General features: G+C 42.9%; 1 protein-coding gene across 3 annotated transcripts in view; it reads left to right on the plus strand.

Moving 5' to 3' along the window:
* Positions 1-5,427: 5,427 nt before the first annotated feature.
* Positions 5,428-25,477, plus strand: part of LOC311022285 (collagen alpha-3(VI) chain-like) — a 152,913-nt gene continuing 132,863 nt past the window's right edge. For 2 of the 3 annotated variants that reach the window (XM_084023427.1, XM_084023428.1), the window contains exons 1-6: positions 5,428-5,705; positions 13,716-13,830; positions 16,584-17,180; positions 17,603-18,196; positions 19,238-19,858; positions 19,951-20,535. In XM_084023427.1, the coding sequence (XP_083879553.1) occupies positions 13,746-13,830; positions 16,584-17,180; positions 17,603-18,196; positions 19,238-19,858; positions 19,951-20,535 (2,482 nt within the window). In that variant the 5' untranslated portion in view covers positions 5,428-5,705; positions 13,716-13,745. The remainder of the gene's footprint in view (positions 5,706-13,715; positions 13,831-16,583; positions 17,181-17,602; positions 18,197-19,237; positions 19,859-19,950; positions 20,536-25,477) is intronic. The other variant, XM_084023429.1, reaches the window with a different exon arrangement.

The following is a 25,477-nucleotide window of genomic DNA, read 5'->3' on the forward strand; positions in this document are numbered from 1 at the left end:
ATTTCTATCACATGACGTTAATTCAGTCAAGCTGTCAAGTGGATCTCGGCTTACAGGGATATTTGAAGAATCGCCTTCTGAACTGAATTGACATGCAGCACATGTAAGGCCTTTCACGTGCCGTAGAGTCTTAGAGAAATACAGTGCATCTGCTTTTAACACAAATAAGACTCATAACCTTCAGAATTTACAGCATGTGTCAGTCGTGTTCAACGTACCACATCCAAGAAAATCCAAACAACGTTGCTCCCCGTCCCACAGTGAGATAAATCGCACAGGCACAACAGAGAAGACAATACAATAACACTAAAGCGGCGTTCACACCGAACGCGATAGACGCGAATTGAGCGGCGACTCTACATTGAAAACCAATGTAAATGGCGCGATGACACGCGATTCAGGCGGAGGCGGCGCGAATGGAGCGTCTGGCGCGATGAGATGCGGCGCGAATGGCGCGAATGGCGCGTCTGACGCGGCGCGAATGGCGCGAATGGCGCGTCTGACGCGAATGAAGCGAATGGCGCGTCTGACGCGGCGCGAATGGCGCAACATCCAATCAGCGACGAGTTCAAGCCGACAGACAGATGAGCTGAGATGGACGGGCTGCATTACCAAACCCGACTCGGGAAGACCGGACCCCGGCGAGACGGGGGCCGTACCGGCCTCACACCTTCAGGGCTGAGCCTCGATCAGAAGGACTCAGGCCCCCGCGCAACACCGGGCAATCGGTCTTCCGTACGCCACATTTCCCACGTCCGCCCGCCCGTCGGACGGGGATTTGGCGCTGGGCTCTTCCCTCTTCGCTCGCCGCTACTGAGGGAATCCTAGATAGTTTATTTTCCTCCGCTTAGTAATATGCTTAAATTCAGCGGGTTGTCTCATCTGATCTGAGGTCGAATGTGGCCCCGACTCTGGGGAGAGGTGCGAGGGACGTGGCTCCCGGAGGAGGCTCACGGACTCTGGCATCGGGTACCCCGAGGCGGAGGAGGAGGGTCCGCCGACGTGACCCGCCGGCTCCCCTCAAAAATGAGCGTCATGCGCGAATGAAGCGAATGACGCGAATGAAGCGAATTAAGCGAATGGCGCGAATGACGCTAAAAAAGTCCAAAATGATCAAGCGGCGCGATACACGCGTCTGACGCGATTGTATTCGCGTCTATCGCGTTCGGTGTGAACGCCGCATGAGGCAAACAATAAACCATTGCCTAGTGGGGAGTATCAGAACTTAGTGACTTTGCTTATGTCATCTTCTTTGGATACCTTATATCAGAAAGCCTGTGTTTGCTGGATTGTGGTTTTTAAATACCACATTTAACAAGGTGTTTACAGGACTAGGCAATTTGCCTGGTGTTACTTTTAGTTTCTCACCTAACCTGTCTCGGTTCAGCCGACCTCTGGTGCCTGTTTAGTTTCTTTTGTATTGGTGAGAAAGCTGTCAAACTCCGGTAGGAGGATCACAGGGGTTGTGCTGGGTTGTGGCACAAGGGAGGCAGCTTTAAAAAGGTATAACCATAGACCGTATAGAACAAGTGGATGTAGCCTCCAGTTCGGCATTTTGGCATCTTGGACTTCTTGCAACCAGTAGAAGGTATTAACCATATTTGGACTGTGGAGGAGCGACGGGCGGATCTGACAAACACAAGCGTCAGAGAAGCAACTTTACTGGATACATATGAATTCAAGGTCAACTTTACAGCTAAGTGTTAAAGGAATTACTACTTAGTAGCTAACTAGCATTGGTAGTTTGGTAGCAACCTGTCAATCAGCAGGTAAGCCCCACCCCCTAAAGCATCCCCTGCTTTCTGGTCTGTTGGACTCTAAATTGACCTGTCAATCAGCAGGTAAGCCCCGCCCCGTAAAGCATCCCCTGCTTTCTGGTCTGTTGGACTCTATGCTGGCCTGGTAGAATGACAGTTTAAGGTACCTCAGCATTAGCTTCACTTTTCAGAACAGGAGGTTGCTGCCTGGTTTACACAGCTGAGCGTTTGCACCTCCTTCTGTTGAGCATCTACCGTTACTATGTGTATTAATACTTTCCTCATCAGACAGGGTCGGAGTGACGCAAGGCCAATCCATCTCCACCCATTTATTTGCTTATGCTGCAGTGGAAATAAGTGTGTTGGTGGAATCAACACATGCATTTTCCCCAAACTGGTCAGTGAACAGTTTGTTCCTAATGGTAACGTCTTCACAGGCAAGAAAAGCAACTTCAGGGGACCAGATTGAATACTCCGGTTATGTGCAGGGGAGTCTTTCATGCTTTTATTCGAGAGTACAAAAAACAAGTGTGTATTCACAGTTTAATAGGGCTTAAGGACACACTCTCTATGCTTTTCGTATTTTCCACATTCTGTAAGAACCTTATGGCCTTACAGCCTCACCCTCAAACATCATGTGGCTGCTGAATAAAATGTCCCATTTGCTCTAGTTCCTATCTTTAAAGTAAAGTTGAGTTGGTCTCATCTGCCCCGTCTGACATACGTGTCCGTCTTATGAAAGCTAGCAGTTATTCATGAAACAACCGTCGGGGCAGCTTTAAAAATCATCACAGGAAACAATCTGCACTTTCCCCCACCCACATGAAGTCACCTTTACCACAGATGTCAGCTCCACTGCGCCTCCACATCTCAGGGATTGTTTAAAGCTGCGAGCCCAACACTGACATCACCCAACACTATCAGCTTTAGTCCTTCTCACACCATGACTGCTTTGAAGGGATCTGTGTTTGGTTAGTGCTCACTCACAAGGGAATACACGCAAGACACGTTTCCTAAATGATGATGGAGTATTTGGATCCAGTGGATCTACACGCTTCTCGTTCTGATATTTTACTCCCAACATAGATTAATAGGTTGTATAAGAACTGATCCACAGTGTTGATACCGAAGGCCAAGTTGAGTCTACAATTATCATTAAAGAAGCCATCACTCCCTGTCATGTGGCACTCCTAGTTGCTTGTCACATATTCTCCCAGAACATAATAGCAGCTTGTATCTCGGTGAATATTACAATAGTGGTTACCATAGCAACGCCACAACATGAAATATTAGCTGTGTGCGTAATGACCAACAGACAACAGAACATGGATGCCAGTGTTATAAACACTTCCATGTGGTGCTTTTACTTTTGGAGCCTCTTATTAAGTTATTTAAGAAATAAGAGTATAAATGCAGAGATTGGTTGCGTCGGATAATGCGAGTTAACTCGTCTGATAATCAACCGCTGTTTAGAGATCAACTTTTATTCACACAGATGTGAGGGAATTCATTGGACGGCATACTGACCTCTGTGAACAAAGTCTGGTTTAGCTCACGGACAGAAAAATGCTGCAGCCGTCCTCCCTTTATTTGGCCTGAACTCCAACAGCAAAGTGGAGGGTTCAGTCCTGTTAACACTTAGTGCATTCTGTAGTCCCTCTGTATATGCTAGAAAGCATTCCATGCTACTCATTCATTCTGCATGATGCTGTGAAGTACATTAGTGTACTGTAGTTGCATTAGCGTAAGAATGTTATGTGCACATGAATGCAGCAGAGAAGTTGTGATTCTGGAACGCTGCCAATTTCCAAATGAAGAATTTTAATATAACACAATAAAGCATGCAGCAGAACATAATTAATGTATAACATCTACACATTATCATCAAATAAAGTAAGCCAACATGTTAACACAGCAAGAGCGCAACATTAGCTTTTATTTACACCTGTAAATATGATTTTATTCTTTTAGCCATTATTAATCTCCAACAACTATGTAAATGTCAGTTTCTTTAGCTACTAAATGCTCCACCAAGTTGACCAGTTCAGTTGCTTACATTGTGCTTCTGCTGTTTGGTGGTGGTTTGGTCTGCAAACAAGGTGGATGAGAGCGAAGCTGCAGGCCAGAAGACGAAAACGTCGAGCTCAAATATGCTAAAAGGCCGGATGATAACTCTTCGTGGGTTCATCACTACAAGCTTGTACTCACATTACAGGCTCCTTCTGTTTGTGCTTGCATACAATTGGGATGCTGAATCAATGCATTACAATGTATATTATATTTCTATCAATGTCAGCTTGTATACGCGATACACTGGTGATGCTTTGACGAGAGGTTTTTTGGGCGTCAAATGTGCATGAACTCTCACCAAGTGTCATGAAGAAACACAGGATTTTACAAAAAACTTCAATACATTTCCAAAAGAAATGATTCTGAGAGTTGCCTGTTCATCACCGGTGCTCTCAGTGGGTTGGCAGGAGCGTATCCACTGAAAACAGCTGCCTGCTGCAGCTGTAAACAAGGTTGACGAGAGCGCTGAGATGGAACCAAACATTAAGAGTTACGGACTATAAAACCTAAACAACGAGCCTCATTCATCAATATCTCCTTTTCTTAAATTTGTTCTTGAGAAAGTTCCTAAGAAAGGTGCACATCAGATTCCTGTGTGCTCAAACTGAAGGACCTGTGTTGAAAGTATAAAAAGTATAAAGTATAAAAGAGGGCGGGGCATGGGACTGCATGTTGATTAATCACTGGAAACGGAATATTATTACATGATATAGTGACGAACTCTGCAGGTTCGTCACTACGGGCAACAGCATTTGATAAATATGGAAAAAAAGGGATTTCTGCAGCTTTTAGATTTATAACTTCTGTTGGTTTGCATACTGCTGCTGGAGCTTTCTGCAAACACAGCAGCCGATGCAAAAACAGGGATTTTAGTATGTATAGTGTCATTTTAGAGTATATTTTCTTAATCATTGCCCTGATGTGAAATATTCAAAACCAATGTCAGGCTACAATATGCAGTTAAGCAACAACTGAACATTCATCTGTGCCCGTTTGAGGGTGTTAGTAATAAAAGCATGAACTCAAAAGCAGCTGTCATTGATGAATGCTAATTTTATCATTGTGGGACAAGTACAATCACGGCACCGTGCCATTGCTCCTCTTTAACAGGACTCAGACTTTCACCTCTGCCAGAACACATTCATTGTGTGGTTGATTTGTTGGATTTGGTGAGAGCCACATATTTTTATCATCTGTTGGAAGAACAGGATGGAACCAATCATTAATTTTCCATATTTGAAGAGAAACGTGTGTGGCAAAAAGTCACTTTAAAAATGGGTTTGTTAAACAATGTACATGTCATTTTAATGTGAATGTACCGACGGATTTCCAAAAAGCTGGAGCGTAAGAAAAAAGGGCCCCACAGAGGTAGAGACGGCAAAATATACGAAAAGGTAAGGAGAAAATCCCACTCAAGATTTGTGACATCATCCTCCCCACTGCTCACATCCAGACCAAACAGGGCTATGTGTCTGGTTTTCATTTACCCCCCCTTCCTCTTTTTTTCCTCTTTTGAGAGAAAGTGGGAGGAGGAAGACAGAGAGGTGGCAGAAGTCCAGAAGTTTGGAAGTTTGTCCCATCGCAGCCTTGAACTCAGCACCACATCTCCTCTGGTTCGAGACCGGGAGGCTGTCCGTCTCTTTCTGTCTGAACCCTTTCCTCCCTTCAGGACCCCCATCTCTGCACACCCCTTATCAGTGACCTTATCACCGCTTTGCTCAGCCGCCTTCCTCTGGGGAGGAGCTGGAAAAGCCAGCGAGGAGCATTTGCAAGGAGGATAATGACCAAAAGTCCAGCTTGCAGTCATTTTACATAACTGATCACATTTTTTGTTCTTCAAAAAGCAAATACAGTGGAGTACGGCTACGTCAGCTCAGGGTAAGTTTTACATCTGCGGTTTTTACAAATGCATGCTTTATTTATAGTGCACTGACCATAGCATAGTTTCCAGTCATAACTTGTAAGCTTATGGCCGGTGTCATAATAATGGGTTTGCACAGGTTTCTTGGCCTCCAGGTCATAAATATCAGACAGCCTTGGGTTTAGCGGCATGACCGAAACCTGTACTTTAGTGGTGAGAGCGCTGTGGAGGGCAAGAGGTGAGCCGCAGTTAGGGTGACGGAGAGGACCTCAGCAATGTTGAGTGCACGAGGCATGTGAGTGTGGAGTATGTGTGCAATTTAACTAAAAAATGCTGTTTGACATTCCTGCCTTGTACAAAGTTTACTTTGGTGTCTGAAAGTAAAAAGTCTTGAGGTGCTGCATCTAAAGGCTGGAGCAGTGATCAGTGTTAGAGACTCTGGAAGGAGTTGCTTCCTGCAGATGCAACCTGTGATGTGTTTCTGTGGCAGAAAAGAGATTTTGCGTAGATAATACATGCACTTTACTCGTATGGTGGATCCTCATTCAGTTGAATCTAAATGGGAGATCTCCACACCCACATGTGAGCTGTAAAGTAGCTGGATGGGTAGATGTTTCCACTGCAGCAGTAGCCCCCAAAAGAACCACACCCTCTCTGAAAGCAGTGCAGGAGTGGAAAAGTGTGACCAGAGTGTTTTCCACACTACTGTCCAGAGGAACCAGGAGAACCAGGAAGGCTTTTTCTCCCACTGGACAAAAGAGGCGGGAGGTTTGGGAGGGTGGGTGTATGTTTGGTAGTGGGCTGCACTGTTTAGTGAACCAGGTGTGAGTCATCAATCTTCCACATCTCCTACCAGAAGAGCGGGGGCCGGGGGAAGTCAGCTCGGTCTTCATTAAGTTACCGTATTCCAAGTCACAATATAATTAAATTACGATGGAAAAAAGTTCCTATGAGATACTACATTTCCATTGTTTTATGTTTGCACGTTAACCAGTTGCTGTTATACAGAGAGGGAAACTTGGTCATCGCTCAAACGTCGGGGTGTGTGTGTCCTGATTGTGTTTGAAATATTTTCACATAATTTACTACCAGCCTTACGACAGCTCCCTCTGGAAGCTTGTATAGAAATTGCTGTTGGCAGCGCTGCAACAGAAGGATTCTTAACAAAGGACTTATTTTTTATACACAGTATAAATCAGCATTACTGTGTTTTATGACTGCTACACTCTCTCCAGCTTTCCATGATGCAGCACAGATGTGGGGAAGGTTTTTCAGAAAGGTCTAGTCTCAGTGAACTCTTGAGTGATTTTTTTTTTTTAAAGGAATCAACCATAAATGCAAGGGATGTAAATCAGGAGTATCCATTCACACTGGTGTGTGTTGGTTGGTGAGATCACCGGGTCTGTGGGTGATGATGGCGTCACGGTTTTGTCATTTTGAGGTGTTGATAACAGGATCACATGGACCCCCCCGCCCCCAAATGGTCTTTGCTACAAGCTTCTTTCACATCCAAACAAATAGTCCCCGAGTTAAAAACTTAAGAGTCAGCCTGCAGGAGTGGTGCCATGATGTTTGAACAGACATCTTCTAGGTGTGTGATGCTCTAATACACACCAGCTGTGGGGAACAGCCCGCCCCTTCCTGCCCTCTTTTGACTTCATCATTGCTGCTCCACTCATCTGTCTCACACATGTCACATCACCCAGCTAAAACAGAAGAATTTCAAATAACACTTGCAATAAAGCACGCAGCAGAACATGTTTAATGCATGACATCTACACATAATCATCAAATAAAGTTAGCAAACATGTTAACACAGAGCAAGAGCACAACATTCTTTTTTATTATTTTGGGTTGAGTTACAGAACACCTGTAAATATGATTTCTTTTAGCCATTATTAATAACAGGATGCTGAAGCTAAAGGATGGGTTGACTGTGATTGAATCAAACATGTGGAGGTGAACTAACTCGTATACATAGTGTTGTCTCACACTCTGCAGCTGTGTTTCATTGCAGAAATGACTCACGTCCCCCTCGACTTCAGTAATTATACGGATCCCTGAGCTTCAAATTTTTAGAGATGTCGTGCATAAAAAAAAAATGCTCTTTGGAATTGATTTATGCATATTGGCACCTATAACTGATGCTGAGAGTAGAATTGATGTGCAAAGGCTTCAGTCTGTAATTAAGTGCTAAAGTTGAGCCGATGTGACTATATGACCCATAAGAACATAACTTGTGTTTGCACATTAAGGTTTCCAATTTCCATATTATCTAACAGTAATTTAGTCCACACATAAATGTGCATGTTTGATTTGCAATAAATGACACAGTTACTAAGATCATACTTAACATATTTGATTAGGAGATGTCTGTTACACTTTGGCTGAGGTGTTGGTTGCCAAAAGAAATGCAGCTTTACTGCTCTCCTTTTTTTGGTGTTGGAAAATATGATGAAAAATAACAGCTCCGGTTAAATGCAATTAATTTGCATATTGTGTGTGAAAATGAAAAAAGACACACGGAAATCTGTGCATGTCTCCTTCACGATGACTGAAACCCTGATAGTGTGTGATACAAACATCTGATCTATTTATTCCATTTTATATATGTAAACCCCATAGGCTGCAATTTCAATCCTAATTCATTGTGGATTATAACTATTACTTAAGAAGCACTAATTAAACAATAATATGAAGTCATTAGGAACAAAGTGATGAAAAAAAGTCACCCTAGTTGTCAGAATAACTTAAACATGGATCACCAGTTAGAATTACATTTAATTTAAATTCAAATTGAAATGAGCGATAAACAAAAAACTGACACATTATCACCTTTTTGTTGAATTTATGAAACGCGAGTGTGGATCTAAGCGGTCCTACTTGAACCGGTGTGAAAACGCAGGCCACCAATCACAGCAAGCCTTTTTTAAATCCTTCTATCTTTGACCTCGGAGGTCCACTTGGTATAGCTGGTGTAACATGTAATTATCAACACTCATCTGTCACTGAGGCAGATGGAATCTGCACTGTGAGCATGTGAGTGTGTTTATGTATGAGCATGTTTACATGTGTGTGTGTGTGTGGTCTTTGCTGTAAATGAGTGTGTGAGGTCCAGCTGTGCATCTTGCTGTGTAAGTGCAAACTGATAAATACTCCCACTGTGCAGGGTATTCTGGTGCTATACACGTCTTCTCATGCTATGACATAAACTGCCCGCTACTTAAACGCCACGCTCTTTGAAGCCTGCAACTTTAAGGCGGCGACTGGAATTACACGCAAAGATTAAGTGATGACTCAGCAAATAGCACACACAGGTGGCTCGACAGGAGAACTTTTTTTTTTATGTTTGGACCATCATGACGTTATACATATATGTATGTGTGTGTGTGTGTGTGCAACACGAAGGATGCAGGCTACCATGGATATCTTCACATCTTAAACTGCCTATGTGTAACCTGAAAAATGTCGGACTTTGGCGACTCCTAGTGGTGGGAAGAGTGAAAAAAAAAAAAGACACATGACGGACACCTCAACCTCTGCTTAACCGGGGACGCTATGATGACATAACAGGATAAAATAAACGGTGCTGATTGTTACTGACACTGTCTCGTTCCAAACAAACGTACTGCTTTTACAGATGCTCAGTGGGACCTGCAGTTTACACAGTAACTAACACGAGCTCCTAACGTTAAATCCTGAGTTTCCTGTGAACGCCACAAGCATGTTTGGTGCAGATGATTTGGGGATACAAGCGTTTATACCAAGCTGCATTTTCAATGTTTTTCCTATCAAAGCTGCACTAAATAGTTGTATTAACAATGGATTGAATGCCAATGTGAGAAGGGAAAAACACACAGGATCACCCAGGTCTACAGCTGGCGGTTCTCAGAGGAGCATTTTGATTTTCTAGCATGCAAAAGCACCGTTTAGGTTCAGTGTTGTCGCTCATACTAACCTCGTCTCCAGCGGCAGCATGCAGCTGTTCTCAGTAAAACTCTAGGTTCACTACCTGCAAACGGCTGACAGACGGTTTACGACTGGCTGGTGAACATAGTTGAGCATTTAGCCGCTTAAGAGCCAGATGTTTCCCTCGGGAGTGGGTGAAGACCACAAAGTCGCCATAAACATATGTCCGAAAGCATTGGAGTGTGTCTCCGTGTCTGCTGAAGCGACGTGTTTGTCATTACAACTGTAGAGCATTAAGTTAGTGGAGACATTTGGAGACGGCACATTTTTCTAATGGTCTCACTGATGTGATTGCACATGCTGCCGTTGTTTTGGCTCCTGGTATCAGAGAACAACAGGACTCCACTGTGCTACTGGGACTTCCTGTGGCGGTCAGGGGAAGCCGTGGTGTTGACACATTGGCCAGGCCTGGCAAACTCTGCTGTGGCTTTATGTGACCTGAACTCACACGAGAACGAGCGGAGAACACAAAAATGTGTTGCAGTCCAAGAGAGCTGAGACTAAATCAGGGGTCTTCAACGTTGTTCAGGCCGAGGACCCCCCAAGGCCTAAAGAGACCCGGTGGAGGACCCCCAAGGCCTAAAGAGACCCGGTGGAGGACCCCACAAGGCCTAAAGAGACCTGGTGGAGGGATTTCTCAGTTAGATATATATTTGCTTAATATAGGTTGTATTCATGTTAAGGTGTATTTTGGACATGTTAACATGTTTAGAAGGGAGAGCCTATTTTTTGTAAAACTCTTCTTACTTGTTTGAAATATATACACTCGAAGAGCAAAGCACATCTCCCATATCTGGGGCATACTAACTGTAATTTACACCACTAACAACAAAGCAATTCTAGTTGAGTCGGTACTCACAGACCAGGGACCAGGTCCCAGCAGGGGGTGGTGTGGGATGACAGGAGCCGTCTGTGATGGACGTCTGGCGGATCGCAGGAGAAGAAACAGCCGGTCTCCGTAGCGGTCCAAAGCAGCTTCCCGAACCCCCCTCTCTCTCCGTCACAAACGTCCGGTTGCTGACTCAAGAGAAATCTGCCTAGCAACAAGTCCATTCGCTACGTCACGACGAGAGAACGTGACGTCGGATAGTAACCTCTTTTATTACTTGTATTAACGGCTAATTACGCCGTTACCTCGGTATTATGCTAGGATATTATGCTAGGCTATTATGCTAGGCTAACGGCTACTCGCGATTAGCAATACACTTGGGTTGTTAACACTATAACGTGTCGTAATAAGTATATAAAACACGACATAAACTCATATTTACTTCGTGTACGTCACAACGGTCCACACTTCTCTTAACTGCCACGAAGTTACAGATAATATTTCGCGTCTCTCCATCTCTCCCGAAGCCAGTACGAAGCGGTTTACACATTAGCCCCGCCCCCTTTACCTGAGACTACGACTTGGTTGGCTGTTAGTCCCACAACGAACCAATTAGCATCAAGATCAGGCTGTAAACACGTTAATAACTCCTAATTCTTGACATTTAACCTTTAAACTGTAAAGATTTTACGCACTAGTACACAAAGTTCACGGTCCGGTACGTACCTCGGTTTTTCGGTATAGGGTACGTTCTCAGGGAAAACAAACAAACAAACAAACAAAAAAAGAATACAGATAATAACTTTTTATTTGTTCATTTATTTTGAAATAATATACATTAAACAGTTGCTTATTGGAATTAAATGTTTTTTTAAATAAAAATAATAAATCACACAAATAATGTAAATGTACTCGATCCCCCGGGAGTATTTATAAAATAAAGGTACATTTTGTAAAATAACATAATAATAATGAAAAAATTCTGCACTAACTTGTATGTTCGTACGTCCTGGCACTTAAAAATAGTACTTAGCTTCGTGTAGCATCTTACCCTATAGTGCTTGAAACTTCTGACATCCTCACTGTACCGACAGCTATATCTTGTGTTTTCACTTTCTTCTGACAAATGTAGCTACTTATTGGAAGTCGCTTTGGACAAAAGCGTCTGCTAAATGCCCAAAATGTAAATGTGAAATAATCCTATTCTAATCTTCAACATGGATGAAGCAGTGTTCTCAAAGTTGTTGTTTCAGTCTAGTTTATTCGGTGGGTTGTGATGAACACGCTGATGCGTAAATGTAAATATTACTGTTACTGTTCTTTTCCCCACCGGTTCAGAGCCTCTTCTCGTCTGCAAAACTCGGTCTGCATAAACAGCAACGTATAAACACGGCGCCTCTGACGAACGCAAAGCCTGCGGTGTTGCATTAAATACTCCAGCCATGTGTTTATAATTCATTATTGCCATGTATTGTGGATGGCTTTGATTCAAGCCTCGCTGACACAGGTTTTCCAATCCTTGTGAAAGGATCTCTTTTACTCCACAGCAAAAAAAAAGGAAAAAGAAAAAAAGAAATCCTAAATCCTAAAAAATCCTTAAATAGGATGAAAGTGCACATTCAGTCAGATCAGAGGCAACACAACAAACTGTAGACAGAGAGACATTTTCCACAACGGAGAGGTAATCATTTGGTCCGTGTGTGCTTGTCAGCATTTCCTTCCCCATTTTCTTTTTAAATTGCTGCAACGATAAGCCCAATTTGCACATCACCAGTAGCGATGATTTTGTAGCAACAGATTTTGCTGCACTCATGCCACAGCTCTGCATAAGAACACAAACACTCGGTGACACACAGGCAGGTAAAAACCCTTAACACAACATTTGTGCATCTTTAAAAGACGCTGGTCTAGATCACACAAGCCTCATGACTGTATCACATTCTGTTCTATAGAAAAAAGACAGATGAACAGAAGTTCATGTGCTACTTTACTCTAGAAAAATCATTTTATACTGTGTTATACCTACATTCTCCACTAGAGGGCACTCAGTGTTGCCACAGCAGCTTTGCCTCAGTATCCATGATGCCCTCTTTCACCATCATAAATACACTTTTATGTTCAATAAAGTTGACAAACAGTAAATCTGTAATTACCCGACTGCCCCTTTTCGTTCAGTGCTCTCATTAAAGCTGAGCCCTTTATTGTGTGACCGCCTGCAGGTGGTGAAACAGACTCCTTTGGGACTCCACCATCATTAGTGAAGACCATTAGGCCCATTTATTTTTGAAAAGCCTTCCTATTTGCAGAATACATAACCTGGCCATGGAGGTTTGGGTTCATTTGGGCCCCATTTATTTTTCTCACCTCACTGCAGTTTTAAGTTGCTTCGGTGTAATTAAAATGTAATTACTCCGGCTGCTCATGGACCTGGACCAAGATTATCACCTCAGGGTGGTCTGGAATCTAATAGGTTACGTGTGTTTGTGTGTGTGGACCGTTTAAGACCTGGAGAGGGAGGAAATCCTTAATCCTCAGTGGGCTGTTTGAGGGTTTAGGTTAGCTGGCTGGGAGGAAATTAAGATATCATGATTATCTGAATATCCACAATATTATCCTGAAAACTCTATGGCACTAAAACACAGTATCACTTACTTTTTAGTGAAGAAACAAATATTTTTATATTGCACAGATAATACACACACATATATAAGATGATCATACATCATATGGCCATTTAAAATGTGTTTTTGTACCCTGTATTTTTAAAATCCTTGATTTTAGGGTCATCCCCAGGTGTCTAACCTGCTTGAAGCAGACCTGATTTTTGACTGTGACAACAAACGTCACCTCCAGCATTTAATCATCATTGAGTTTTCCTCTATTCTCTGCAGCCACTGTTTCATACTTCCTGTACAGTAGACGTATAAATACCGTGTCAGCGGTGAGCCGTCTGACCTTCCTTTAATTTCCCGTGAAGTGACTTAACAGCAGTCACACCCCTCCTGTGAAACTGTACTTTCCAGTCTTAAGAACACTTTTTTTGTGAGCTGGAAAATTCAGAGTTAATTACTAAAGCACAGTGGCCGGTCGTTTTAACAGGTGGTTTCGATCAGCAGCACTCTGGGCTGCAGGTCTGCGGTCTGCAGCCCCCTCTCTTACAGCAAATTTACAGCTGTCGGATGAGGCTGCTGGTTCATATTCATACAAATATTTGCTTCTGGTTTCACAGGTGCCCCCTTTGCTGTTTTGGTGATAGAAGATGAGGCCGCATCGGGTCCTACCGCTGTGTGCCCTCCTGGGCGTCCTGTTGGCAGGAGTCCTCCCGAACCTCCAGGCTCAGGAAGGTAGGTTGAAACTCGGTGTCCTCATTTTGCAGATTATCTGTCTGCGTGTACAATAATGCCTTTTCCAGTTTTCAGCAATGCTCAGTGGAATGACATTTATTTCTCCCTTAAAAATAGAAAAATCGACATCGCCTAACTCATTTTTTCAAGATTTTCAGGAAACACAAAAAACTTCACCAAAAGTGTAATAGGCCTACATATGACATAGGCCATTTTCTTAAAGGGGTAAAATCACATGATCTGATCAGCTGAGGATGTAGGCGATTTTACCATAGGTGGCCGGCGATTTAGGAAATCTCGAAAAAAAAAAAAATTGACAAAAAATGACTTAGGCGATTATTTTAACATGTGACGATATGCTACATTATAAAGAAAAGCTTATTTTTTACTTCTAATGAGTATTTTTATTATTAGTGACCGGTATTTATATCTGAATTTAAAATTTGTATCTCAAGAAAACAAAGAGACATAGGTAGTCCAGTCTGATGCTTTTGATTTAAAAAAAAGCAGATTGATGCTGTCGAACCAACGAGCATCTTTTCACTGGGCTTCACTCTCTTTTGAAGATTGTGCGAGGTTGGAAGCCGATATATACTTTCTAGTGGATTCGTCTTGGAGTATTGGAGAGGAGAACTTTGAGCATGTCAGACAATTTCTATACAGCTTGATTCGCTCGCTGCACCAGGCCAACGGGGACGGGTTTCAGTTCGCCCTCGTGCAGTACAGTCATAAGCCTCAAACTGAGTTCCAGCTCAACACCTACCCAACAACACAGGGAGTCCTGGCACACGTCAAGGCCATGCTGTACCGCGGCGGGGGCACCCGGACCGGCCTGGGCCTGGACTTCCTGATCCGCACACACCTGACCACCGCTTCGGGCAGCCGCGCTGCCGAAGGCGTGGCCCAGGTGGTGGTGGTGCTGACGGACGGGCGCTCCCAGGATGCCGTGGCCGAGCCGGCTCAGGTGCTGTGGCTGGCGGGCGTGGAGGTGTTTGCAGTCGGGGTTCAGGATGCGGTTGACTCGGAGCTCAGGGAGATGGCCAGCAAGCCACATGACACTCATGTATTCAGTGTAGACTCTTTCCTGACGTTGGGGAAGATAATCCAAGATTTAGTGGTGGGGCTTTGTGACACGGTGACCCGGTCAGGGGGCGGTCCTGTGGCGAACGAGGACCCTGTGACTGGAGGAGGGACAGGTAAAGAAATGGGAGCAGTGTCACTACCACTTACTAACGTGTCTACATGTGCAGGACGGAGCTGCTGCATATGTGGCCCTGACTGGATTTGATCATTAACACAATCAAGTATTTTTTTTAACTCCCAATAACCTTTCACTGTCCACCTGCATAATTAACATCACTTGTTTTGTCTTACCACACTTAATATGTCCCCTAATGCTTTGAAAATCACAAGAAGAACTGCATGTGACAGACGTCCCAGCGTTTAAACATGACACACCAGACAAACAGAATCGGGAGAAAGCAATTTAAGAGACGTGAGCATTCTGTCCCAGGTGCTTTTAAATTTGGTCGGGATTTGACTTCCGTGTCGGCGTATACAGTAATCACCTCTCAGACGCAGCTGTAGATGAGATAGTATGACACAGCAACAGAGTAACACTGTAAGATCTAGAGACCGACCTTCAGAAACACTTTGGAGAAGACTAAAAAAACATCACATCTCAACATCGATCAGTGAGCTTTTAACAATAGCTAACCCGGCACCACTGCTTATGTTGTCTTGCATTTTGTATGTTTGTTGTTATCACAATGTCTATCTGTGTAAAATATGTGCAACATTCTGTATTTGAAACAGTGATGAACCTGCTTGCACTCATCCTTGACCTGCAGAAGTACTTTGAGAATGTTTTTACACGTAGATGTGACATACAACATGGAACAATAAGTGACTGGAACGAGAAAATACATCAAAACTCACACATAAATGTCCAAAGACGACAACACCTTTGCTGGCATACATTCTCAAGTACAGCAATCTTGCAGGAACCAAGGATATGGCACAGGGTCATGACTGGTCACTTTATCTGAGGTCCGTAACAAGAGTCTGCATGAGATGGCTGAACTCAATGGAGCGTATACAAGGACACATTCAACACACACATTCATCAAGGAACACTGTAAAACAGCTTAAAGACTTATACATGTTGTCATAGTGTGGATTTAAATTCATTGTGTTCTGATTATTCAGAGAAACAAACCCTGACCAGTTTAGGATGATTTTGTACTTTAGTATAGTGTAGCCACATTGTATCATTATATTAATTATAACAATTAAACAATTAGAATAAGTTATTAGAGTATTGGAGTTTTTGAATTTGTCCCTGATGTAGAAAAAAACATTGGCCTCATTAGGCTGTTATGTTGATGTGGATAATTATCTTAATTAATCCCATATTAATGGTTAGTATTCATACTGACTATCATCATCATCAGGCACCATTATTTTACTGGATCCAATCCAAATGACCCCTCTAGGGTCGGACAGAAACCACAGTGTACACCAAATGTTACTCAACTACATGAAAGGAAAATATCATCAGCACATTAGATCACGTCAGGATCTCCTTGGTTCAGCCTACATGCAGTATGATGTGTTTTGCATTGTTTGATTGATTTGTTCACTCTCAGTGTTGACACATGCAATGATGCTAGCACGAGTTGTTTGTCTCCGTCTCCCCACGTTAACGCTTTCACACGTTCCATTTTGTTTTCTCTCTCTCTCTCTCCCTAAAGCACAAGATTCAGCTGACCTAGTACTCTTAATTGACGGATCACAGAACGTTGGAGCAGCAAACTTCGCCTATGTGCGTGATTTTGTTCTGAGAATCATTGAGGGCCTTGATGTGGGCAGGGACACCGTTCGGGTGGCCCTGGTCCTGTACGACGGCGACCCACAGATAAAGTTCTATCTAAATAGCTATGACAGCAAGTCGTCAGTCCTGGAAGCGGTGAAGGGCCTTGCCTACTCAGGGGGTGCCGAGTCTAACCTGGGGGCCGCCTTGGAGGAAGTGGCCGACAGCCTGTTGAGCCAGGCAGCTGGGGGCAGGGCGGACGAGGGTGTGCCCCAGATGTTGCTGGTTGTCAGTGCCGGGCCGTCCACTGATGATACCGGTGCCGGTGACCGGGCCCTTAAGAGGGCCAGTGTTATCACATTCGGCGCGACGATTGGCGACACTGCCACTGCAGATCTGGAAGCAGTTGCTACCGATAAGAGTTTTGTCCAGTCGGCCGCTGATTTCAGAGCAGTGGCGAGCATGAGTGACCAGCTGCTCCCATACATTAACGGGGTGGTTCAGCGCACCATTATAGTTCAGAATGAGTTCACCGAAGGTATGTAACTTCTCTGTAAATGTTGAAAAAACAGCCCTAAAGAGCTCATAGTGAATGTAATACAGTATGCAAGGTAAGATATGACTGTGCTAAAGTTGAAATTGCTATATTCTCAATCGTAATAAGGGCAGATGTGGATATAACACATTTTAAGTAAGAAATAAAAAAATATATTTTTGCATATTTAAGATAAAAGATTTAGAAGGCATCCATCTTTTTTGTCCTATGTCAATGTTAGTTAAAGTTGAAATGGTACGGTCCTATAACACATATCCCAAATAATCTAAGGTTATATAAAATGTAAATATAATTATAGAATATCATTAGTGGACTATGGTGACCTTTACTACGTACAGATGTATTATTATAACATCTCTTAAATCATCTCTTATTCTCATATCAACATTTTCTTTTCTTTTCAGTCTTGGCGGTCGGAAAACGAGACATCATCTTTCTCATCGACAGCACAATGGGTGCAACGATCATCAACTCGGTGCGTGAGTTCATCAAGCGTTTTGTCGACATCATGCCAATCGGTCCAGACCAAGTTCAAGTGGGCGTGGCCCAGTTCAGCACTCAGCCTCGACTCGAGATGGATCTCAACTCCTATGGAACCAGTGCGGACTTAGTTGCTGCTTTGGGCTCTATAAAACCAAGACCCGGACAGTCCATCAACATCGGAGCAGCCTTGGACTTTGTGCGGACGAATATGCTGCGGCCTGACAAGGGAAGCCGTATTCAGCAGGGGGTTCCTCAGCTTGTGCTGTTGATGACCAGTAAAAGGTCCAGTGACAGTGTGGAAGAACCTGCTTTGGCCCTGAAGCGACTGGGTGTACTGACTTTAGCTGCAGGCGCCAAAGCGGCTGATGAGCAGGAGCTGAAGCGGATTGCCTTTACTGACTCCGTTGCGTTCTACATGAGGGACTTCCGCTTATTGACTCGCAACCCAAAGGAAATTATTACTGCGCTCTCCACCCTAGCTGGGGTGGTGGTGACTGAGGTGCCCACTGAGATAGGTAATGCTGTGTCTTCTATGCACATTCAATATACCTTAATAATACTTCATATAATTATCAATCAATAATAATTCAATTAGTAAAATAACTGATGAAATGGAGGTTTACAGATGAATTACAAATTAAAGGAAAATCACAAATAAATACGTTGAAAAACAAGGCTTCCAAACTAGTGTGCTGCAGGATAAAATGAAGCAAATAAACATGCTAGATGTTGTGTGACAAACCAGACTATCGTGTTTCCCATTAATCATGAGACATGAAATACATTTTTTAAAATGGTGTTAGTAACGAATCTATGCAATCCTTGCTAATGCAATAACAATTAACGCACCTGACAATAAGGACAAAGTAAGTGTTAAAAAACTTTTCTCTACAAAATAAAAAAGCCATAATTTTATGGCAGAGGCTGATGGCTATAGGAAGTACATAAATATCTTTGTGTGTTTGCTGGCAAAGTCTAATATCTTAGATGTGGGATACTTGAGGGGTTGGTCACTTGAACATAAACATACCGTTTTCCGGCATTTGCTGAAACAACTGATACTGCCTGTATTCTTGGCACCTTTTAAAAAAACGACCCACTACTGAAGCTATATAATGCTAGTTTAGCAGCTTGCCTAGTTGAATTCTAAATTGAACATTGACATTTTTTGAATAAAAAAATTAAAATCTATTTAAGTGATGACTAGCAACACACTGTTTATTCCCAGGAAACACATGAAGTTATGAATATACTGCCAAACACCTTCAGCATCTCTAAGCTCTGACCTTTTTTTTATTTTTTATTTATTGCTGAGAGACATTTTGGGCGGTGCTAAATGTGTAGCCTCTTCCCCAACTTTCAACCTGCAGTGATGGGGACTTGTCTGAAAGTGCCCCAAAAAAGAATACATACATAATAACATGTACAAATAACAGTTTAAATAGGTATCATTTCACCTTTCAATGTGTCATTAATAGTGTTCCATAGACTGAAAGTATAAGTACATGGTTTTACTAGTGTATAATTTAGTTTTGTGTTTGTGCTTTCCCCCCTAGTGGACGTAACCACGGTCCAGACTCAAAAAGTGGTCCGAGACATTGTCTTCCTTGTGGATGGCTCAAGCTACATTGGCAACGATAACTTTCCCCATGTGAGAGATTTCATTATCAACGTGGTCAACCAGCTGGATGTACGTCCCGACAGGGTTCAGATTGGTCTGCTGCAGTTTGCTGACCGTGCAAAAATTGAATTTTATCTGAACAGCTACGGCAGCAGGCAAGGGGTTGTGGATAAAATCTCTCAACTCAGGCTGACTGGAGGGACAGTTTTGAATACAGGAGCTGCCATGGAATATGCCCTTTCCAACATGTTCAAGACATCAACTGGCTCACGCAGGAGGCAGGGAGTCCAGCAGGTCTTGGTTCTGGTCACAGGTGGTCCAACCCAGGATCAGGTCAAAAGAGTAGCTGATAAATTGGCTCTGGCTGGTGTTATGACCTTCACAGTCAGTTCTGGGCAAGCGGATGAAGCCCTTATGAAAACAGTTGCCTTCGTTCCAGATTTGGCCTACCATGACAGACACTTCTCTAATTTACCTGCTATGGCTGAAGTAATCATGCCAAAGTTGATAACAGTGGTTGGCGATACAGATGTGACAACGTTCCCCGAAGAAGCTGGTGAGTTTTCTCTCTCTGTTCCAAATTTGAACAAATAAATGTGATAAACATGAAGGTCTCACTGATCATTTTCTTGTGTTGTTTTCCCTCAGTTGGAGCTGAAAGGGATGTTGCCTTTCTCATTGATGGCACAGATAGTGTTCGAGCAGATTTTGCTTACATTCGGGATTTTATCATTAAAGTCATCGAACCACTTGATGTTGGGATCGACAGGGTGCGAGTTTCAGTGGTTCAACACAGTGAGAGACCAAATACAGCTTTCTATCTAAACACTCACCAAACCAAAGAGGACGTGATAAGAGCTGTCAATGGCATGGCACTGACTGGTGGACGTAGCCTAAACACAGGAAGTGCTCTAAGATTCATGAAGGACACCATCTTGTCTGAAAGGCATGGTAGCCGGGCTTCACAGAATGTCCCTCAGTTTCTGATCGTTTTGACTGGAAGCAGGTCCAGGGATAACGTGAAGGATTCTGCTGTAGCGCTGAAGACAGTGGGAGTCGTACCGTTTGGTGTTGGTGTCAAGGATGCGGACCCAAAGCAGATTGAGGCCATCTCACACAACCCTTCCTTTGCCTTCACTGTGAAGGAATTCAGTGAGCTTAGCAGCATACCACAAAGGCTCAACAACTACGTGAGTCTGCCAAAGGATGAGCTGACCGTGGTTCTACAACAAGGTAAGCTAAATATTTTTTTCTTATTGGCGTGTTGGAAGAAGAAAAGAAAAAACACTTCCACTGATGATTTTGATGCTTTATCAGAATAACTGAATCTATCTATCGTTGTTGTGTCTTAGTACAAGGCAATGCTGAAAAAAGAGATATTGTGTTCCTACTGGATGGCTCTGATAACACAAGAAAAGGATTCCCAGAGATAAAACTCTTTGTTAAGAGCATAGTGGAAAGCCTCTCTGTCAGTAACAGCCAAGACAGAGTGTCTGTGGTTCAGTTTGCTGATAGTGCTGAGGTCAATTTCTATCTGAATTCTCACAAGGAAAAGAATGACACTAAAAATGCCATAGATAATTTACAACACAAGGGTGGGAGGCGCCTCAATATCGGGGGAGCTCTCCAATTCGTGAGGCACAGTGTCTTCACGTCCTCAACAGGCAGCAGAAGACTCGGAGGAGTGCCCCAGATTTTAATTCTTCTCGCGACTAAACTATCCACTGATATTGTGAGAATCCCAGCCCTTGCTCTTAAGGAGCATGGAATCGTGTCAGTGGGGATTGGAGTGGGAGGAGCCAATAAAAAGCAATTGGAAATGATTGCCTACAAACCTGGTTTCACATACATGGTCACAGATTTCTCCAAGTTGCCCACAATCCAATCACAACTTGTTGCTACACTGAACATAAAGAATGACACAGCTGAAACCATGACTGGTATCTCTGATTTAGTCGGTAAGAATTCCACGTTTAAATATATATTCCCAACGTCTAAGTACAACATTCTTAACACATACATACATTTCTGTTGCACGACATTTAAAGTGACCCTGAAAATATATTTTTTGGGAAAAAGTAACTGTTCTGTATCTTTCAAGAATGTAACGCTCTTCCAATCTTCCACAACAATGATACCTTGAATCAACAAATTCTTTCATATATCTTTCTGATAAAAAAAAGTTGGTTCTTTTGCAATTCTGCTTGAAATAACACTTTAAGAGAAGTGGCTGATCTTTCTTTCCGTACTCAGTTTATTGATCTGTGCTTCTAAGGTGCTCATGCTGATAAATATATATGGGCGTAGAAGTCTTGAACACGCAGTTCGTGAATTCTTTTTCTGTCTATCCATGTATCGCCTCGTTGAAACAGGGAGTAATAAGAGGGACATAGTGTTTCTACTTGATGGGTCGGATGACTCCAGAAATGGACTTCCAGCAATGCGTGAGTTCATCAGAAGAATGGTGGAAGAGCTGAACATCGGCGAAGACAAGGTCAGAGTGGCCATGGTACAGTATAGTGATAAAGCCGCAGTTTACTTCAACCTAAAAACTCACAAATCCAAAAAGGCGATGATCTATGCTGTAAGAAGTCTGCGCCATAAAGGAGGAAGACCTCGGAACACTGGAGCTGCTCTGCAGTTTGTGCGAGACCATGTTTTCATGGCTTCATCAGGCAGTCGACGCCTGGAGGGAGTCCCTCAAATTCTGTTCTTGCTGACTGGTGGCAAATCTGATGATGACGTATCAAGAGCGGCATTAGCCCTTAAACAAATCGGTATTCTGTCTTTTGCCATTGGAATGAAAAATGCCAACCAGGAGGAGCTGAAGAAAATTGCTTTCTCCTCAAGATTTCTCTTCAACTTTCCTGTCTTTGGTGAACTTTTGTCCATTCAGACAGAGATAGCTGCATTTGTCCAGGCTGAAATACAAATTGAGCTTCCCACTGTTGTAGGTAAGAAGTACAGATTCATTTTTGGGAATCAAACCGACTCCCCACTTACAGTTCAGTATATTTGGTCTTTCATAGTTTGAATTGCCATGAAACTGCATCATCTTCATCAGTCGATCAGTTTCATGTTTCTCAAACTGTCTCATTGACTCTCATCCTTTTCTTTTCGTACCCGGGAGAGTCTCGTCTTGACAGCCCCACATCAGCAAATATCCTTTCTTTCTACTCTTGAGCTCTTTCTTGAGCCAATGATGATCACATCATTGACCAAATGTATAGTTACAGAATATTGAAATATCTTTTTTCAGCTTTCTCCGTCTTTCATTTGTGAAAGAGGAATATGCTCCTTATCTTCATAGTTATTTCCAAGTTCCTCAGTTGCCAGCTTTCTTAAATGCATCTACATTTCACTTACCAGCAATTATGACACTACCAACCATCTGATGTTTAATGACGGCACCACAAAATGTCTGATTCTTACCCAAGGTTTTCCTATTCTTTTCTAGTTGAATTAGAGGCCCCTCAGAGAGACATAGTGTTTCTATTGGATGGGTCAGAAAACACACGGAGCGGCTTCCCAGCAATGAAACGTTTTGTCCAAAGAGTGGTAGAAACACTCAGTGTTGGCGAGAATGAAGACCGTGTGTCTGTGGTGCAGTATAGCAGAGATCCACAGACACATTTCAGTTTGAACACCTACAAAGAAAAACAACACGTTCTTGCTGCTGTCCAGCAGTTGAACCATAAAGGGGGGAGACCCCTCAACACTGGGGCAGCTCTCGACTATGTGAGGAGAAATGCTTTCACTGATTCCTCTGGGAGTCGGCATCAAGATGGTGTCCCTCAGATACTGATCCTGTTGAATGGGGGAAGATCTCAGGATGATGTTGCAAGTGCCTCTGTGGCTCTCAAACAGGACAAAGTTGTTCCATTCTGTATAGGAACAACAAATGCAGACAAACTGGAGCTCCAAATAATTGCACATAACCCTTCCTATGCTTTCTTTGTGCCTCGGTTTGATGATATTGAGAGCATCCTACAACAACTTGTGTCATTTGTGAAAAGGGTTCCTCGACAGCTGCCAACACTAAAACCACAGAATGTATTAGGTAAGACTATCTATCTATCTATCTATCTATCTATCTATCTATCTATCTATCTATCTATCTATCTATCTATCTATCTATCTATCTTTTCTACGTTTTTCAGTATGAAATAACCTTGTGTTTCTAACTGAACATCATCCTTGTGTCTGTCAGTTTCTACAGATCAAACTGAATCCATTCAACGTGATATTGTGTTTTTACTGGATTCCTCGGATGCAATGCAAAATGATTTTGAGGCAATGCGTGGCTTTGTTGAGAGGATGGTGGCCAAATTCAATGTGAATGAGAACAAAGATCGTGTTTCAGTGGTCCAGTACAGTGGAGAACCCTCTGTTGATTTTTTTCTGAACACGTACAAAACACAGCAAAATGTTGCTGACAATGTCCATATCCTGAGGCATAAAGGAGGGAGACCCCTCAATACTGGTTCAGCCCTTCAGTATGTCATGGATCATGTTTTCACTGCCTCCTCTGGAAGTAGGCGCGACCAGGGTGTCCCACAGATTTTGGTTCTCTTAATTGGTGGACGGTCGAGCGACGACGTCAGAAATGCCGTGGAACGCTTGAGAGGAATTGGTGTGATGGTATATGTGGTGGGAACAAAGAATGCAGATACCCTTGAGATTCAGACTATTTCTCAGGAAGCCAGTCATGCTTTCTTTACAGCAGACTCCAGTGATCTGTCAGGCATTGAACAACAAATATTTTTTGTCATCAAGAAGGGTGAAACCCCTACTATCAAACCAGCACTGTTGGGTAAGACTAATGACTCTAATGACTTGTACGCCGTGTGCACATTTTCACGTATTGTCAGATTATCAACAGTGAGACTAGCAGCTACTACTGCTCATGCAACAATTGATCAATTGACGATTGACGACTTGATCATCAATTAAAATGGTCTTCTAAAGTAGCAGTGCAAGTTGTGCACACGGGTTTACTGAATATTTGCAGGAATAAAAAAATTTTCACACACATTTCACCATCAAACAATTTGCTTATATGTCTATGTGATTACAGATCCTAAAAGAAGAGACATTGTTTTTTTGCTTGATGGTTCCGATGATTCCCAAAGAAGATTCCCAAATGTTAAAGACTTTGTGCAGAGAATTGTGGCGGTCTTAAACATTGATGCAAACAAAGATCGTGTAGCTGTAGTCCAGTACAGCGATACGACGGAGATTGATTTCAACTTAAGACGTTACTCAACACAGGGTGATGTTCTTGATGCAGTAAGAGGCCTCAGTCACAAAGGAGGTTACCCTCACAACATTGGAGCAGCTCTAAACTATGTGAGGGACCATGTGTTTACTTCTGACTCAGGAAGTAGACTCCATGAAGGAGTTCCCCAGATACTCATACTTCTGAGTGGTGGCAGATCTGGAGATGACATAAGAAGCCCAGCCAGATTGCTGAAGGAGACTGGTGTCATTTCAATTGCCATTGGAACAACTGATGCTGACACCCTTGAGTTGCAGACGATATCTCATGAACCCAATTATGCAATTTCTGTTACTAATTATGAAGAACTCCCTACTGCTAAGCAGGATGTATTGTCATTGTTAAGTGATGCTTCCCATCATGTAGAGCAAACAGCTCCCACAAAGGGTTTCGGTAAGGAGTAGTGTATTTATCTTTTAGCTGAAACTTGTTTTAGTAAAGATAAGAGGGGAATGGGCTTGAATGGACTCAGATTAACTGGAATATAGGGGATTGTCACTCTAGTTGCTCAACTATTACCTGCAAAAAAATCACTTTGGCTTTGTTTCAATATGTTTGTCTTTGTTGCAGATACTGAGAAACATGATGTAGTATTTCTTATTGATGGATCATATGACACACGAAATGGCTTTGAAGAGATTCGAGGCTTCATTGAAAAAATGATTGAAAGTTTGAATCTCGATGAGAGCAGAGACCAAGTGGCTATTGTTCAATATAGCCGTGATGCCACAGTGAATTTCTACCTGAATTCCTATTCATCCAAGAACGATGTGCTCAATTCCATTAGAACCATAAGGCATAAGTTGGGGAGACCGCTCAACATTGGCAAAGCACTTGAGTTTGTCAAAGCCAATGTCTTTGCTGCCTTAGTTGGAGGCAGACGTGCAGAATCAGTCC

The sequence above is a fragment of the Eutrigla gurnardus genome, assembly GCF_963514095.1.
Source record: "Eutrigla gurnardus genome assembly, chromosome: 12".
Lineage (NCBI taxonomy): Eukaryota > Metazoa > Chordata > Actinopteri > Perciformes > Triglidae > Eutrigla > Eutrigla gurnardus.